The 17672-nt window shown below is 46.3% G+C and overlaps 1 protein-coding gene across 8 annotated transcripts in view; it reads right to left on the reverse strand.

Moving 5' to 3' along the window:
* The window catches only part of ARHGEF6 (Rac/Cdc42 guanine nucleotide exchange factor 6), a 46217-nt gene that overhangs the window by 2333 nt on the left and 26212 nt on the right, over positions 1-17672 (reverse strand). For 5 of the 8 annotated variants that reach the window (XM_085570542.1, XM_085570543.1, XM_021542154.4 and 2 more), the window contains 14 exons: positions 17398-17493; positions 16453-16575; positions 15029-15167; positions 13094-13153; positions 10823-10969; positions 9876-9962; positions 8798-8876; positions 7791-7924; positions 7415-7540; positions 4690-4710; positions 3789-3882; positions 2584-2673; positions 1784-1883; positions 914-968 (listed from right to left, as the gene is read on the reverse strand). In XM_085570542.1, coding sequence (XP_085426668.1) covers positions 914-968; positions 1784-1883; positions 2584-2673; positions 3789-3882; positions 4690-4710; positions 7415-7540; positions 7791-7924; positions 8798-8876; positions 9876-9962; positions 10823-10969; positions 13094-13153; positions 15029-15167; positions 16453-16575; positions 17398-17493 — 1351 coding nt within the window. The remainder of the gene's footprint in view (positions 1-913; positions 969-1783; positions 1884-2583; positions 2674-3788; positions 3883-4689; positions 4711-7414; positions 7541-7790; positions 7925-8797; positions 8877-9875; positions 9963-10822; positions 10970-13093; positions 13154-15028; positions 15168-16452; positions 16576-17397; positions 17494-17672) is intronic. The other 3 variants (XM_085570545.1, XM_085570544.1, XM_085570546.1) reach the window with 3 other exon arrangements.

Raw genomic sequence — 17672 nt, forward strand, 5'->3', positions numbered from 1 at the left:
AAGGTGAAAAACAAAGGAATAAAGATGCAGTTATGCCCATGCACTTTATGCAGTGAGGTACTTGCATGCATCTTCTGCCTGACGCCTCAGAGGTGATGGAATAACAGAGACATTTAACAGGAGTTTGTGAGGATGAAGAATGTAAGTGGATCAGACCACAAGTAACCCAAACAGACCCTTACTACCTCACAGATGTGCACAGAAGTTCCCTGACTTTCGGCAGACAGAAACATCCTCCTGGAAACCTAATTTTATCCTGGGTTGAAGAACCCTTTTCTCCTCTGATGGTTTCTCCCACCTCCAGACTTGGGACAGGAGGAAAGAGGACATATTTCCTCTGAGTCTACAATAACTGGTGTCCACCAGACCCCTATAAAATGAGTGACCAAGATGAAAGAGCTTTTGGAATAGGGGGAAAGGTTCACATTACCACAAAAACCAACTACTCCTTCCCTCTTGCTTTCTCTAGCACTCAAGCACAGAGGATGAGAGGAAGTGGTCTCCAGCTGTGACAGGGAAGGTTTATGTTGGATATTAGAAAAAGTTTATTCATGGAAACAGTTGTCAAACACTGGAACAGTCTGCCCAGGGAAGTGGTGGAGCCACCATTCCTGGCCGTGTTCACAGAATGTGTGGGTATGGCACTTCAGGACATGCTTTAGTGGTGAACATAGTGGTGGTATTGGGTTAATGGTTGGACTCCATGGTCCCAGAGGTCTTTTCCAACCTTAAAGATTCATGATTCTGTGATTCAGGAAGGTAAACCAGAAAAAAAGTAATGCTCATTCAGGAATTTTCAGGGTTGGACCAGGATTAGCAAGACTTTTCCTGGCACCAACCAGCTGAAGATGACCCAGCACAGATGGGTTGGCTGTCACTCAACTCCCAGCACAAACAATCCCACCCAAATTACCTGCTTCAGCTCTTTGACTTCATCTTTCAGTGCATAAACTGTGTCAACAAGACTTCTGAAGAAATAAATTAAAGAAAAAAGAAATTAGATTTGGTGTACAGGAAAACAGTGATAGCATGGGAGGGGCTGACAGGAAAGTTGCAGCCAGATTCTGCTTCCCAAGCATCAGGCTTCTGCCTGGGAGGGGACTCTGGAAACAGCCCAGGAGCATTTATAGGCCACTGGTCCAAAACTCAGAGCTCTTTTCTCAAACCTTGATACTTTGTTGTGCTTTGAGTTATCAGCAAAGGTCTGTGGCTTTGGCTTCCTTGCTTATGCTATTGCAATAAATAACAATGACTTTAAAGGTGGAAATGCCTGAGTGTCTTTTGTAAAGCAGCCTTGATTCCTTGAGGTTGTGCTGCAAAAAATCAAACATGAAAGGAACACACTGACTGGATTGGAAAGGGAGAGGCTCCACAGAGAGGCACAAGTTACAGATTAGGCACAAGTTACACAGGCAAGTGCCAGGCAGGCCCCTGAGGGGCAGCAACAGCCCAGTACATCAGTAGTTAAAAAAATAAGAGCCACTTCTTTGATTCTGTCCTCACTGACCCCATTATCCTACATCTGCACAAGTCATAAAATGGAGATCCAGACTCCCAGAGGGATACAGCCATGTCAGGACAGCTGGGAGGGTGGCCCTGTCCTTAAAAGGGACAAAATAGCAGTTGAAATTGTCTGGTGGTTCTTTGCTAGAACTAAGGCATTAGTAAATGACACCAGGCCTACTCCTCTGTAGGGGCAGAGAAGGAGAGGGCATTGGTTTTTAATGCCCTTCCAAAAAGTGACACAGGGATCTACCTGCAAGTGGGAAGCAGCCACACTTACTTTTCCTCTGTAACTGTCTGGCCATTGCTTCGTGTCTCCTCTATGATGATTTTCTCTTCCTCAGGAAGAAGGACTTGGGGGATGGAGTCTTTACGGGAGCCTGTGTACAAGAAATATTCATGAGGGAGAAAAAGGGGCAATCTTCCCTGGTGTCCATGCTATATCAGAGACAGAAGCTCCCATTCTTCCTGCTCCATCAGCCTGGGGCAGGCTGGAGATGTCAGCTACATCCCACTAGCCCAGAGCTACAGCAAGTGGAAAATTTTTAAGAGTACTCATTGCACCTAAAGTTACATCATGACTTATAAATGAAACCATTCGACTAGGGTCAAGAGCTCCCCAAAGAACCATGGCATCCATTTTTTCTATGTACCATTATTAAAGTTCAGAGATTTAACTGGCTGACATCTCACCAGCAATGATAAATAGTTATATTTCCAGAGGTGAAGATGTTAGATAGGTTCTTATGAAGCAGGTTGCTCTTAAACATGCAGCTGATTGAGAGATAATATTCATGCTTCCTTTCTAAAGCTATAAGCAACCTGAGATTATAATCAGGTAATCACTGGTGAAATAGCAGTGTCTCATCTGCCCTCCTACCTGCTTCATTCTCTGTGTTTAGAAGAAAAACAATGGCAACTAAACCACTAGGCAGATGAAGCTTCCTTATCTTGAAGATTGAATGCTACAGTTTCCTAGCATGAGTCTCATTGCTGTATGATGCAACATCTATTTTTTTCCAAAGGGGTTATCAGTGTTGTGGGCAGAGTAGGAGCTAAATAATGTATTTGTGTGCCCACCTGAGCTGAGAGCTTGCTGGAAGCCTGCCCCAGTACAGTATGCCTCAATCACCTTCAGGATCTGAGCATCCTCCTCCAGTGCAGCAGTACCTGTAAAACATTGTGAACAACAGCATGCACAAGAAACAAGGTACTCTGGCCTTGTCTCTCACAGTCTTTGCTCTCAATCCCCTTAAGAGATCATGCTGTTTTTTTGGCTGACTGCCTCTGGGACTTCAGCCAATCTGTTTTGTAGTCCTTTACATCTTCTGGGCTTTGTGGCATCAAGCACCATGACCAAATGGTGTGAAAACTTATTTCTAGTTGCTCATCTTGGCAAAACTCGGGGGGTGATGCCCTACTTTGGGTGCAGGCAGCACCGGGAGATGGGCAGGCAAAGCAGCCCTAGTGTGGGAGGTCTGGTACAGCTGCACCAGAGCAGGACTTGGAAACATGAAGTGCTAATTTCCAGCCTCTGGTCAGTGCCATCCTCTCAAGGGAGAGAGCTAGTGGTGGAGCTGTGCATGGCAGCATGACCATGGCTTGACCATGGTGACCATGGCTTTTTATGTAAAGCCCCCAAAATGTGCCTCAAGTGGGCTCTAGGGAGCTCTCAGGACACCCCTCTTTGCAGGTGAACACCCCTGTGGGGATGGGGACCTTTTTGTTTCCTAATTCCCCATAGACACTGTTCTAGGCCATGCTGGCATGGCCAGGTAAGGGTTTGTCCCAGCTGCCAGATATATTTGATGTGCAGTTTAATGCAGTTTTTAACTACTTGGAAGTAGTTCCTTGGCTTCATACACAGAATAAGACCACCCACAACCCATGACCTTGTGCTAGCAATCACAAGGAGGGTGGTAGCATGTCTGGCACTCATAACTGGGAGGGTAGGAGGAATGTGTTAGAGGCTGAGGACCAGTGCACTTCCAGAAGTCTCCCATGCTCAGGAGCACATAGGCTCAGAGCGAGAGCATCCTATCACATCCTGCACTGCAAGAAAGGGTGTTTTCAAAGTTCCATGGAGATCACTGAGAACACAGAAATCTCCAGAAATGAAAGAAAAATAGCATCACAGAAAGGTTTGGGTTAAAGATCATCTAGTCCCAGTCCCTGCCATAGGCAGGGACACCTTCCACCAGACCAGGTTGCTCCAAGCCCCATCCAACCTCGCCTTGAACAGTTCCATGGATAGGGCAGCCAAAGAATCTCTGGCCAACACTCACTTTTCCGAATAACGAACTCTTCATCAGATGGTTTTCTCTCAGTTTTCCTTTTTGGAAGAAACTTCTTCATTGTTTTTGGACTTTTGCTGGAATCCTGCAGAGAAATAGACTCTTGTGTTTAACTAGAACCAAAGGCAGCTGGAACAGTGGAGCAGCACAGATGGGTGTGAGTACCCATGCTACACATAACACTTTAGAAAGCTACAAAGCAGACAGTGACAAAGTTGGGGAAAATTATAGTTTTTGCCCTTCACACGTACCAGTTGTGACTCACTGCTCCCTGGAACAGCAGTGGGATTTGCACTTGCAGGTTTGGGCCAGGACGGGCTCCTCTAGTAAATTCAACTTTTCTCTAAAATCCTTTAGCCAAAGAATTAAAATACATTCATAGCACTTTTAGTTGCTTACAAACTCTGTGGACTGTGCTAGAAAATCCTAAAATGTGGTTTATTCCATTGACTTAATTTCTAATATAAAAGAGTTGGCAAATAGCTCTGCTTCTAAATGCCCACAATTTGAGAGTATAAATCCCACACACAAATATACACAGAGAACAGATAAACACACAAAGTTAGTGTTTGCTATGACTCCATGAATAAGAAACACAAATTTTTATCTCCTTCACTCAGTTAAAAGTCTTGCCGATTTGGACAGAATTAGAGTATTAGTAGGTTACATGCGATAAGGATTTAAGGGAGAAGAGGCATGCCAGGAGGTTTAAGTACCATAACAATAAATTGTTTCTGACAGTTATCTTAAAATATATTTGCCAGTTGCTAGTGACTCTGACAATAACTTACTGATACAATGAGGCAAAATTAGGGTCACACAAGCACAAGAAGCATTAACAGGAACAAGCATTCTGTGCCACAACAAGCCAAAGAGATGTATCTACCCTTACCTTTAAGATATAAGACATCCTCTACAATGAATATGCAAAGAAAGAGAAGATGAGTGTGAGAGACTGATGATTTTTATCACCAAGTCCATTAAATCCACAATTCTAAACCACATTTCAGTGTTAGTCCTGAGATTAATGCAGCATACCCTCTGTACTGGTTTTAAAGCATTATCAACATGCAAAGGAGCATCGTGTCATGCAAACCTGAAAATTTACATGTGAGACGCAGGATGAGTGGGTATTAATACACTCTAAACACAGAGAACATGCTCCCTCGGTTAGTAGTGGGTGTCTGTAGATGTTCGTTGCCTAAACTGGTGCTTAGAACTGCGGGAGCCCCATGTGCCTGGCTCCATCCAAGTCCCAGGAAGCACTCAGGGCCTGCACTGAACACCAACCCCAAGGGCCTCAACCCAGCCTAGTCAGGATGCCCTGCCCACCCTGGTGACAATCTCCTGGGACTCCATCTTCTCAAAGGGAACCTTGCATCCTCGCTGAAGACCTGACCATGTCAGGCATAAGCACTGCAACACCTCCCTGCTTCACTGGCAGGGATGGGGAGCTCCCTGCACATCCTGTGGAGGATTCTATCCCTGGATCCCATCCCTGGGGTGCTTGATCCAGGGAGCCACAAGGCTCTCCTGCAGGTCTGCCCAGCAAAGTCCTGAAGCCTGATGTTATAAAGCCTTCCCCTAATGCAAAGCAGCCAGTTAAAAAAAAAAAAAATAGTAGAAGAAAAGATCTGTAAATCATTTTCCCTTTGCTAAACTGAATCCAGACACACTTTAGCCACAGAACTTACCTGTTCTGTCATTTCAAATGATTACTGGAAACAGAACAGGAAAAATACCCAATTTCAATGGAAATACCAAGACTGAGGTGCCATACACAAGCAGGGTCTGAGGTTTCCTGAGCTGGGTACAAGGAAGTGTACAAGACTACGCCATCCCATCATACGCTATGAGAAGACAAGTAAAGTAAAACTGGATGTCTAAAAATCTCAGCTCATTTAATCAAACTGTCCCACTCGCTTCCCTGCAAGTAACCTTGAAATTTGTATTCCTTCATTATATCTTCATTATAGGCATTGTTTATTTTGTGCTCTACTTTAAATTAAAAAAAAACTTGAAATACATTGAAATAGGGATTCTCTTTAGGGATTAAGCATCCCAGAGGGAGAGATGAGACAGATGTGGATCTGATTGGGCCAACAACCACTTATTCCCCATCTGTCATCACACACTTTTGTCCATGAGTCTCGGCCCAGGCAGGACTGACTGAGTACCAGGCTGTGCCTGCCCAACTCTGCTGGACATGTTGGCCTTTGGGTTTCTACCGACATGGTCAGCACAACTTGTTCCCATAGAGCCACATTTTTGGTCCTATGACATTGTGCAGGATACCATCCAGCATTCTATCCCTTGGGACTTGCTGTGGGCTAGGCCTCTGTGGCAAAAACCTCTCCCCCATTTTCGACAGAGAGTTTAATTCCTGCTATGAGTGGCAGGGGACAAGAAACTGCAAAGGACCATGATATTAATGATATCACTCAGTCTGTCATTTTTCTCACCAAAAAATTTCTCTTTTACCTCAAGTCTCTAGCTATATTTTTAATTCACCACACAAGCAAGATATGGTTTAGCCTCCATTAGGAATTTGGAACATGCAAAGATTATAGGTCATTTTCAGTCTGCTCAGTTGGTATTTAAACAATTTAATTCCCAAACTGAAATGTCTTTACAAATTCCAAGAAATAGATGCAACAAGATGCAATGAGGCTACTTAAAACCTCTACCTGGAGCAGCAGACCCACAGTTCTGCCAGCTGCCAGACTCTCCATCCCTAAGTGCTGGGAGGGCTGAGGGGATCCAAGTTCCCTCCGTGTCCCCATCCTTACTGGGGCAGAAACACTCCCAGGGCTGCTCTACCAAGAAAGGCAGCTGACTCAGACCCAGAGTGCTCTCTCAGTAAGAGGAACATTATCTGAGATACTGGTGAGTGATTCCAAAAATTTAACATGAGGTAGGGAAGGAGAGTATTACAGTTGTGGTGCAGAGTGACAACAGAGTTAGGCTGTATTTTGGGTTTTCCCACACCAACTCCCAGCTCCCAGGCTGGGATTCCTGCAGGTGAAGCCATCCCTCAGCTGCTGCCTCCCAGCAGGACCTGGCTGTGTAACACTTGGGTGGGTGGCAAAGGAGGGTCAAGCTCTACATCCTTCTCCAGCCACAAGAAGACACAAGAAACATGGGCAGGCATTTTGCCTCTTCCTCGTGGTGCAGTGTCGCTTCTCAATCCTATACCACTAAGCTGCTGCCACAGCTGGAGCTGGAACACATTCCAGCAGGGAGCAGGTCCCTGTCCACAGCTCAGACCAAGGCAGGAAGGAGGAGAGGAGGCAGCTCCACCATGGCACTTCCAAAAGACAGGGCTCAATGGGACACCCAGATGTGGGACTGGTGAAATCCAGCAGTGGAGAGTGCTGGCTATGGCAGCCAGCTAACATCCAGCCTCCAAACACACATACTTGTGAGTCCCGTGTAGCACAAAGCCCAGGACAGTAACCTACATCTATCACAGAACTGGGGCCTAAGTGGCAGAGTAATTTCTCTCAACATCCCCAAGAACCTACATTTCTGTGCATTTGCTGTGGATACAAAACCTGGACACAAGGTCTAGGGATTGTGTGAAATCAGGGTCCTGGATAGGCAGGTGGGATTATTACCTCTTTGTAACTCAGTGCTGCTGAAGGTCTGAGTGGAGGAGCAGGACGGAGGCAGCTCAAGCTCCAGGGCTTAAGGATTTTGGGAGGTTCCAGAGGCCCACGGATCTGCCCAGCTGAACTAAATGTCTGAGAAAACAGATGAGATGCAAATCAAGACTGTTAACCACCAAACAAGGCAGCGAAGTGGAGGGGGATGGACAAGTACTGAGATACTGAGACATCTAAGTTGCAACAAAAAATAGGGCAGGATACATGTAAAATGGTACAAGCACAACATGGTTACAAAGTAAAGGGCAGGATGTGTCTTACAGCTGTCACGTCACCTCAGAGTCAGGGTGAGGAACCCAGGCAGCAGAGGCCAGGAGGTGACATTTACCGAATGAGGGCTCCAGGACTGCGTTTTGGAGACAGTGCTGCATGTCCCTTTGGTCAGCCTTTGCAAGTGGTCAAGCCATTCGTGCAAGTCCTGGCTGGTGCTGCAGGACACAGTGATCCGCTCCATCGTGTTCCCTGTGGCAGAGGGTTAAATAACTGTCTTTAAATGGTAGAGAGTCAGGAGAAAACACAAGGTGAGATCAGCTCAGCACAGCAGGAAATGGCTCCTCAGTTTGCACAGTCCAGTGGCTCCAGAAAGGCCAGGGCAAAGACAGAAGCATTAATCATTAAGAATCATTAAGGTTGGAAAAGATGTCTAAGATCATTGAGTCCAGCCATTAACCCAGCACTGCAAGGTGCACCACTAAACTGCATCCCTAAGCATCTCATCTACAATGATGATGTGACTGCCCATTCTGCTGCAGGCAACCACTGACAGTGTGGGAGCTGCAAGAAATGCTAAGGGAGCTGGTGAGATGAATGTGTGAGGATTATTTAATGCTGAAGGTCATCAAACACAATATTTCCATGATTAACAGGATCCTGACACCAAATACCACCAGCACAAGCAGATGCACTGCAGCCCCGGCACTGAGCATGAAATGACTGTGTATATCTACTAGTAATGAGATAAATTGAAGGGGAAAATGGGATGAAAGCTCCTTCATGACCAGAACCATGTATCTGTCAATAAATGAGGTACTCAGAATACAAGGGATGGCTACTGGATGCAGACAGGGCACACCAGTGCAGAGCAGTGCTACTGGGGCAAGAGATTAGTCCCATACAAAACACTACAGTCTTCAAAGGCAGCCAGAGGCAGAGCTCCAGGGCACTTGAAGAATATTGCCTCAAGCAGGACAGAGGTGCTCAGAAACTCAGACAACACATGGTAAAAGAGCAGGAGGAAGATCATGGCAGGGGGTTAGTGGAAGGAGGACCAGTATTTTCCAGTGGCAACCGTGGCTTGCACTGGGAGGACTACCTCAGGCAGAGGGCCCCACTGACCTGTGATTTCGAACATGTGCTCATTCCCTTCGGCATCGTCCAGCTTTGTCAGCACCATTCCTGTCAAAGGCAGCTTTCCCTGGGAGAATTGAAGAGCAGTCAGTGTCTGCAGGTATCGCTCTGTTTGTTTCTGCTGATTCCTTTGTCTTTGGAAATCGGCATTTAAAATTAATTTGTGAAGGCTTCAGACTGCATGAAGAGTTTCCTTTAATGTATGGAACTAGATTTCCCTGCACAACTAGGTCAAACCCTGGAGATGAGGCTCCCATGACAACTGAGTCATCCCCAGCTCATCTGCTGCCCTTTCCCTTCATTCAGTGCAAACCTTTTTTACAGTCAAGTCAGAAGGATCAATTTCCCCTGGCTTTTTCTGAAAGCCTTCCCCATCCCTCTGATTTGCATGCTGAACTGCCTGCTCACCTTACTCCCACCAGTGGGTCAAGTCAGAAAACCCAGCCAAATATTTCCCAAATCTTTCTTATCTCCCTTCTATGACAAATGGCACATCAAAACAAGAGCATCCTTTTCCTGGCAGTATTGATGGTTTCAGACAGCTGGAGAAAAGCCAAGCTCTCAACAGACATTGGATGGTATGGAAAATGGTAAAACACAAAAATGCAGAGTTATGTAGTACCTCATGGAAAGGAATTTTCATGCTCTTTGCAGCGGGCTTTATAAGTATTTTCCAGAGATGTCACAAAACTGAGAGCCAGCTGGCTGGTCAAAACCCTGGGTCAGGACACCTTACACACACACCCCACTCTCAGAAACAGCAGGTAGAAAAACCAGTTTTGAGGTTTTTTGTTGGGTTTTTTTTCGTTTGTTTGTTTGGGTTTTGTTTGTTTGTTTGTTTGTTTTAATTTCACAGCATTCACTTACCAAATGCTGCTTAACCAATTATCAGGACAAAGACACTGGCTATCCTGGCACATGGTAAAGCCAAGTCCCCATTCCCAGTCTGTGTTTTTTGCATCACAACAGAGAGTTCGAAGGATGCAGAGGACTTGCATTTGATAAGAACTATCTGTTTTGTTTTTTTACAATGAATGCCTTGCAACTTCAAACTCAGCAGGCCTACCTGATAGATGAATCCACTCATCCGTGGGCTTGCAGACAGCATCAGCAAAACATTGGAAAATAACAAGAAATACCGCTCCTCTTTCTCCTGGGGGGATATGAATTTAAGTTAGTCCAGTCTGCAATGCATCACAAGCATCTGCCTCTAGGAAACTGAACCTGTTGCAGCTGGAATCACAGCCTGTGAGATCACCCCCAAACCAATTATTCTGGCTTTTTTTTTCTTTACAGCATCTCATTTATGTACCAATTTTCCCTGCAGAGATTTTTGCCTGCATCCTGATAATCCTCTTCCAATCACTGCAGAGTGCCTCAGAAGGCCTTATATTCCCCAGCATCCCACATCCCAAATAAGAAAGACTTCTGGGACTAGATGCGGCATGGGTTTGTTTTACAGGTCTTCCCTTCCCAGGGAAAAATTGCAACAGCAAGCAATTCAGTGCTAACAGGTATTTTCCCACACTGAACATGCAGCACCATGGCTTTAGCACCACTGGGGAAGGTCTGTGTCAGGCACTGGTGCGATGTGTTAGGACCAGTAGGACAAGAATCACTCCAGTTAGTTCCGAAACACAATCAGCTCTGGGATGGGACATCAAAGCAGCCCCTGTGATGCACATAGAACATTTTCTAGTCACTCCCATTTCTCAGAATAAGTCACAGGGGAGAACGAGGGAAATTAATGTGCTATATGACACTGAGATACTTCTCTTTGAAAAGTGGGTCACCAAAGGCCTGAAGCTAAGCTTACGAGGTGCCTGATTCACTCCAAAGATGTGCACAGTCCCACTGCACAGCTCTTCCCAAGGTAAAAATATTTATCAGCATTATTTGTCATCAGTTTGTGGCCTGGAATGAGAGGAACTACTGTCTTACATCACTTACCCTGGGAGAAAGTGGGTATTCAGACATGAGGTCTACAGCCAGCAGAAGGAACACCACACTCACCTCACTTCCACCAGACTGGACCATGACCTGGGACATGTAGATGACATTTCCCATCATTTTTATGTCCTCTCCTTCCCAGCGCTGGATGGATTCAGAAAGGATTTGCAGCTCAAGTTGTTTCCTCTTCCTCAGTTCCTGGCATTGTGACTGGGAATCACATCAGAGTTTTGTTAGCTGAAGGGCAGAAGCCAACCCAAACCATCCCAGTTTCACCAGCAACAACTCACACAGCCCTGTGGGCTATATATGATGGTCATGTCAGGGATCAGAAAAGCCTGCTTTGGCTCCATTATATAAAGTCTGTTAAAAAATCACATCCCAGTGATTTATGAAGTACTGATTACATTCAAATGTCAAGGAAATTGAAAACTGCACTGAGTAAACTTTTCTTTCCAAACCTGCCCTACCTCTGAGAGTTCAGGGTCACAATTTCCAAACCAAGACAGCTGCACAGTTAAATGTCTCTAATTTTGCTACTGCTTGGAGGGATATTGCCCATTTTGTCTAAACAGTAGAGTTGAACTTGCAGCATTGCAAAGTCCCCACAAGTCAGATGAGTGTATATTTTCTAACTAAAATTTGGGAATCCAAAAGCAGGATTGGGTGGTGCTGTAGATTAGCACAAAAAAGAATCTTCTGAAAGTGCTGTTATTGAAAAGACTGCACCACTGCTGGGCAGCTGGGGACTATAGAACTCTAGGGAGTAACCAAGTATCTCATCAGCTCTCAGTAGGAGAGGAAAGGCTGTCTGAACAAAGAATCCTGCAAATTCAAGCAACACTTTCTTTAACTGACCCCTCTGCCAATAGGGAAAATTGCTGCAAAGCTAAACCAGGGCTATTTTCACCAACTGCTTGGTTTATTCCAAACTCCTTTTTCTGACAGAGATTTTCCTCCTTTCCAATTCACTGATTATCCAGCTCTTCAAAGAGAGAGGCTGCATTGAGTCTAGTTTGAAACCACACACATTTGAACCAAACTGGGGTTTACTCTGGTTCTACAACTATTGTATGTTTTGATGGCTCCCTAAGTGTCCAAATCCAGTGTTCCCAGGATAAAAATGCAAATATAATCCACAGGAGTTCAGCAGTCTGTGCAGAGGCACCACTGTGAATCACAGTGGCTCCTTGGTCCCTCCCTACCTTTGCTTGGGAGCCTTCCTGGTCCTATAACAGGATCACATACCCATCACAAGGGGCATCTCTGCCTGTCTAACCTTAAATTCACACTGAACCTCTTTAGTTGTGTCATAACGACATTAAATTACTCATCACCCAAGTACATATTTCAAGTAAAATCATTCAGCACTTACGAGATTTCCTAAAGATTAATGACACGTTGTAATTTAAATGAGTTATTCCCCTGTTAGCTTCCAGAATAAATGGAAAGAGTTCTGACTTTCTAAGTAAATGTAACATGATTACCCTTTCCTGTTTTCTATGAACTTTCTCTTCCCCATCTTTTATCTGCACTGCTAAACACTTGCATCTGTCACAAATGGGTGACATCTGTTGTGCTAAAGGAAGGAAGCTGGACCATATCTGGAGTGGTTATAGTGAAAGGGTTCTCTGTGGCTACAGAGGAAGAGAGACTAGAGCTTTTTCCATAAACAGGTTTTCCAGGTAAAACCTTTGTGCATCTGGATGGCTTTTCTGCCTCTATTTCATCTCAATGCAGCAGGACTTTGAGGGGTGCAGATGACAGAGCTCACAGAAATGGGTTTGTTATCTCTGACTCACCCATTCTCTCTGTTCCCCACCAATGGCCATGGCACCTGGAGCCACAAATTACTGGAATGTGGTCCAAGCCTCCTGATGTCCGTGGAGCAAACCTCAGCAAAACCAAGAGTTACTCCATGAGCTCAGAGGGGAACTTCCCACTGGCACCAGCACTTGGGTCAGTCACAGCCGTGCTAACCTCTCTCAATGAGCAAATGGTTGGTCTAGTTTCAGGTGGAAAATGATTAGAGATTGGAGGCAACAGGACATGAAAGGGACTCTGCTGCCACCACAGTCCACACGTGGCTTTCAGTAATAGGGGAGAAACTTGGAGATCCACCATCTCTGCCCTGGAACCATAGACCAGCATGTACTTGCCACAGCCAGAGGAGCAGCTCTAGGTTTGAAATGTGAAATTAAGTGTCTTTGTAACCCATGTTTTCCATTCCAAAAGACCTTTTTTCCTAATGAGGAGAAAAATGTCAGGCTTGACTCATTCTTTGTGAAATGCAGACCTGAAATGGAGGGCTCTATTTTAAGAATTGCCACCTACCACAAGGGACTTGAAGGATGTGATGGTTTTCAGAACATCTTCATGATCTGTATGCGCCTCCTAGTGAAGGGAGAGCAAATTCTTCAGCCATCAGCAGCAGCAGCAGCACCCACCCTGAGCATTAACCCACCCTGAGCATCACCCACTGTTCCAGTACACTCAGGGCTGAGGATACAGGCAGCATGGGCTTCAAGAGGACGTCAAAGTCTCCCAGGTATCTTTCCCACCATCCACTTCAACATGGCATGGCAAAAGGCAGCTATGCAATTTACTGATACCAATTTAATGAGTGTGAAGTGGCCAGAGGAAGAGTAGGTATGACTGGACTTAGAACAAATCTGACTTGCAAAGAAATAGCAATGAAAACAGGCAGTGGTGCAGGGTGCACCTTCAGGAAGGAAACTTCCATTGCAGTGCCAGATATTCCAGCCACTGCCCCATCAAGGGTGGAAATCTACCACCATCAAGGTGGGGGCTTCACCTCTGGTTTTAAGGGAGGGAATGTCTGAGCAGAGAGCTCTTGGGCCAGGTAAAAGCAGAATGGTGCCCCTTATCTCTGACCCCAGCTGTATGCTAGTGCCCTCACAGAATGTTCTCCTGGATCTAAGGCCCTGCTCCTCACCACCAAGTCCTCATACCAAGCAAATCATAAGGTGTCTAGGTTGTGATGGAGCTGCGCCTGCAGCCTGGCATTGCTCATCTGGAATGTGGGACGAGTGGCTGCCCTGAACACACCTGCCTCCTCAGCAGCTCTGCAGCAGTGCAGGGAATGCTGTGGTGTCCATCCACACTGCACACATCATCCTCTTCCCACAGCATCGCAGCTTAAACCTCAGGCCTACTGATTCATGCAACAAAACTCCCACACTCAGCTTAGAAACCAAGACAAATAGGTGATGTGTCTGCTCCCAAACCCACTGCTGAACCACCTGCAAGGAGGAGGCAAAGAGCACAATACATGTCCTGCAAAGAGCACTTTGTCCCTGCATGGGCATGGTGGCTGCATCCAGGCTCAGCTCAGTCCCTGCAGCTCAACTCAGCCAGGTGAGTGGGAACAAGTAGGTCTGGAGTTTGTCTACCCTGCAGGATCTCATGCCCTTTGCTATGCAGGAATATCCCTGGCTCAAGCATAGAGGTTTTAATCCTTTGGCTTGATTGTAGGTCATGGATAAATGTGCTGAGTTAACTGGTAATTAAAAATGGATGAGGAGAAAAACGAAACTTGCTTAAAAACAGACTGTTACTTCTGTTTTCCTCAGCCCCTTGCACGACCCCTGAGTTTTGCCTTCCTGCAGCTGGAATGCACCAGCAGTGAGTAGCAGAGCTCCAGTAGCAGAGATCTCTACAGTCCCTGGGACAAAAAATGTCCTGAAGCACACTTGCTTCTTGCCAAGGAAGTCTCTGTGCCCCTAGCTGCTCTCCCTGCTCCCAGGGGCTTGCTCTCCATCCTTGTGTTTGTGCTGGCTGCCAGATCCATGTCTGTCTGTGCAGCTCTGCCTCCACCCAGGAGCACAACCCTGGGGCAAGGGGTAGGAATGTGCCCGTGAGCCACAGGAGTGAGTGGCCAGGCTTAGGAATCTCATCAAATGTTAACAAAAACACAGATTTATTCTCGGCTGTAAACAGCAGCTGTAGCCTGACCCTAGACTCTGCTTTTGCTTGTGCTGGAAATGGCCCATCTTTGAGGAAGGGCTGGGATGAAGAGCAGGCAATATGTTTCCACAGCATTTCTCAGACTCTTCCACCAGTTTCTCACTTTTAATCTGAAAGGTGGATAATGTCTGGGGGACGTGGAACATCTCCTTGGAGATGTGGTAAATACTTTTAGCCATGATGCTCAAATACCAAGAGGCAGAGGTGTCTCTTGAAGCTCAGGGAGCAGCTCTGGCAGCATCAAGGGGCAGAGCCTGCCCAGCAGCCCCACACCCCACCTACCTCCATGTGCCGCTCAAGCTCCTGCAGCATTGTCACGTATTTATCCAGCCTCAGGAAGGGCTTGCTGAGGCTTGTGGTCAGGATGAGAATGCCTGGGCTGGCTGCACCTTGGCTCTCCATGAACTTCTCCAGCTCATCACTTTAAAAAGAGACAAAAAAAAAAAAAAAAAAAAAAAATACAAAAACAAGGAGAGCTCTCAGAGTTGAGGGCTGTGTTTTGTCCATGCTCTGATGATGGCCAGGGCTCTGCTCTGAGCTGGGCCTCCTTAAAGGCAGCACAAACTCCCCTCTGAGCTCTCCCCACCCACACCATGGAACAAGCAGGGAGCTTCTACCCAAGCAAGACCTTTCTCCTCTGGAAAGCAGGAAAGGATGTCATGTGGCCACAGGTGTTGGAATGCACAGCTCCTGGGGCACATTGGTGCCAGCAGCTGGTCTCCCAGCACAGGGCCAGGTATCAGGTGGATGGGGAGGAGGCAGGGGCTGCATAAACTCGTGTTGTGCTGCAGGAGGCTGCAGCAATGCACTGGGACCCTGCTGGAAGCTGTGATGCAGGTGTTTGCCTGTACATTGCTCCAGAGAACATGGCTTCTGTGTGTCAGCACATTTGCCAAAGCTGATTCTTTGGTTGATTTAGGAAAAGGGATCAGACTCTGGAATCACATGAATGAGTCATTTGCTGGAGCCAGACTTGTTGTTACACTGAATTAAAGCTGGATTTAACAGGTAAGTAAATACATTGTGAGTTCCCATTGAAGAATGGGAAGATTTAAACACTATGGATGTAGTCCTGGCTTTCCCATCCTTGCAGGGAAGACAGCTAACCTGCATTAGGGATGACACAGAGGTAGCATCTTGGCTTGGCACACACTTGAGCAGGACATCACACAAGTTCAAGTGTCTGCTCATGTGGGTCACATTGAAGAAAGATGTTATTAATGTGATCTACCAATGACCCTGAAAATCAACCATTTGATTGAATAGAAGCTCAGTGAATAAACTGGGTAACTGGGTGACTCGATGACCATTCTTCTGTAGTCATGTGCTCCCCACCGTGGTGCCACAGGGGAACTCCCTCCCATTTTTCAGTGTGTGAGCACTTGAGCAGTGGGTCTGAAACAGCATCTGGGCTGTTTAGCAAGTAACAATCACATAAGATGCTACTGACAGAGCTGAGGCTGCCTGTTTGACCCAAGGTGGGAGTCCTGTGCAAAAAGGACCCATGAGATCAGCTCTGAAGACGAGCAGTGTGAACTGTTTCCATTGCTGAAGCTGAAAGGCCCTGCTGAAAACCTCAAAGTCCCAGCAGCAGGAAATACCCTTGACCTATTGTCAAAACATAGGTCAACAGCCGTGCCAGACCAACTCTTAATAACAAAAGTCAACTTTTTAAAGGAGTCTGAATCTCCTTCTCCATCACTCACCTATGCTGTGTGAGGACATTCACTGCTGAAGGGTGGTTAGCACAGTATGTCAGGTACAGGGAGCGGAACTGGGGCATCAGGTTCATGAAACAGCCTCCCACATGCTGCTGGTTCTCAGGGAGCCTACAGACACCAATACACCAGCCATGGTAAGCCTCTGGATCTGCACTCTGCAGGTACAGCACTCTCAGGGACCTGCCCAGGAACTACCCACTGCTCAGGGACGTTCCCAGGTCACCTCATAACTGCAGCACTGAGCAAAATATCCACACCTGCCACCTGGGGAAGAGGAAGAGGGGATCCTCAGGCGGGTCTGGGTTCCTGTGGTGCAGACAGTGAGCATCACAATCCATTATCAGCCTCAGACAACCTGTGCCTCAACCTCTCACCAGCAGAGCTACAGCTGGGATGATGAGGATGAGGATGTGCTGAAACTAAGGGCAGTGTGAGGGTGAGGGGTACCACACTCTGGGCTGCCCACGAATATGAAAAGACAGAGAAAGAAGGAGAAAGCACAGCCTCAATATATTCTCAAAATTCAGTCTTTCCCCATCTCTTTTCAGCCCTTAGCTAAGGCTAATCATGTCTGACAGCTTCCCTGCAGGAAATTATCACGTCTAATAATTTGCTCTTTGCTCCCTGGCAATTCCCATCTTCATCCCTGCCAGATCTCCCACCCCACATGTGCCTGCACCTTGGGTTAGGCACACTTTTGTGTCAGGTCTGTTAAAAAATTCAGCAGATGCCTTAATACCAGCAATGTCAGAGTTCCTTCTGTCTTTTCTCCTGCCAAAGCACTGCCTGCAACCTTTTCTCAGTCCTATTATTTTCTTCTATATTTAACAAGTCTAAGACAGTAGTCAGGAGAAACATTAATGAACATGACTATTGTTTTTGGCTACAGTTAAAACGCTTAACAACCTCAGTGCTATGACACAAACTTACTTTGCAACTTCTTCCAAGGCCTGGTTCAGTGTTTGCTGAAAAGCAGAGATTTCTTCCATGTTTCCTAGCAGTGCTGCGATGTCCCCGGTGCTGAGCCTACAAGAGCCACATCACCAGTCATCATCAAAGAAAAGTTGCCCTCAGGAGCATCCCATTTTTATTCATCAGCAGTCCTTCCAAAAAGACACCAAAATTTCTGCTTCCCCAGATACAGCATCGGGCAGAACACAAAATTCATGATCTATGAGCTACAGACCACAGTCTCTTAGAGAAGA

The sequence above is a fragment of the Lonchura striata genome, chromosome 4A, assembly GCF_050655825.1.
Source record: "Lonchura striata isolate lonStrDom1 chromosome 4A, ASM5065582v1, whole genome shotgun sequence".
In the NCBI taxonomy this organism is placed as follows: Eukaryota; Metazoa; Chordata; class Aves; order Passeriformes; family Estrildidae; genus Lonchura; species Lonchura striata.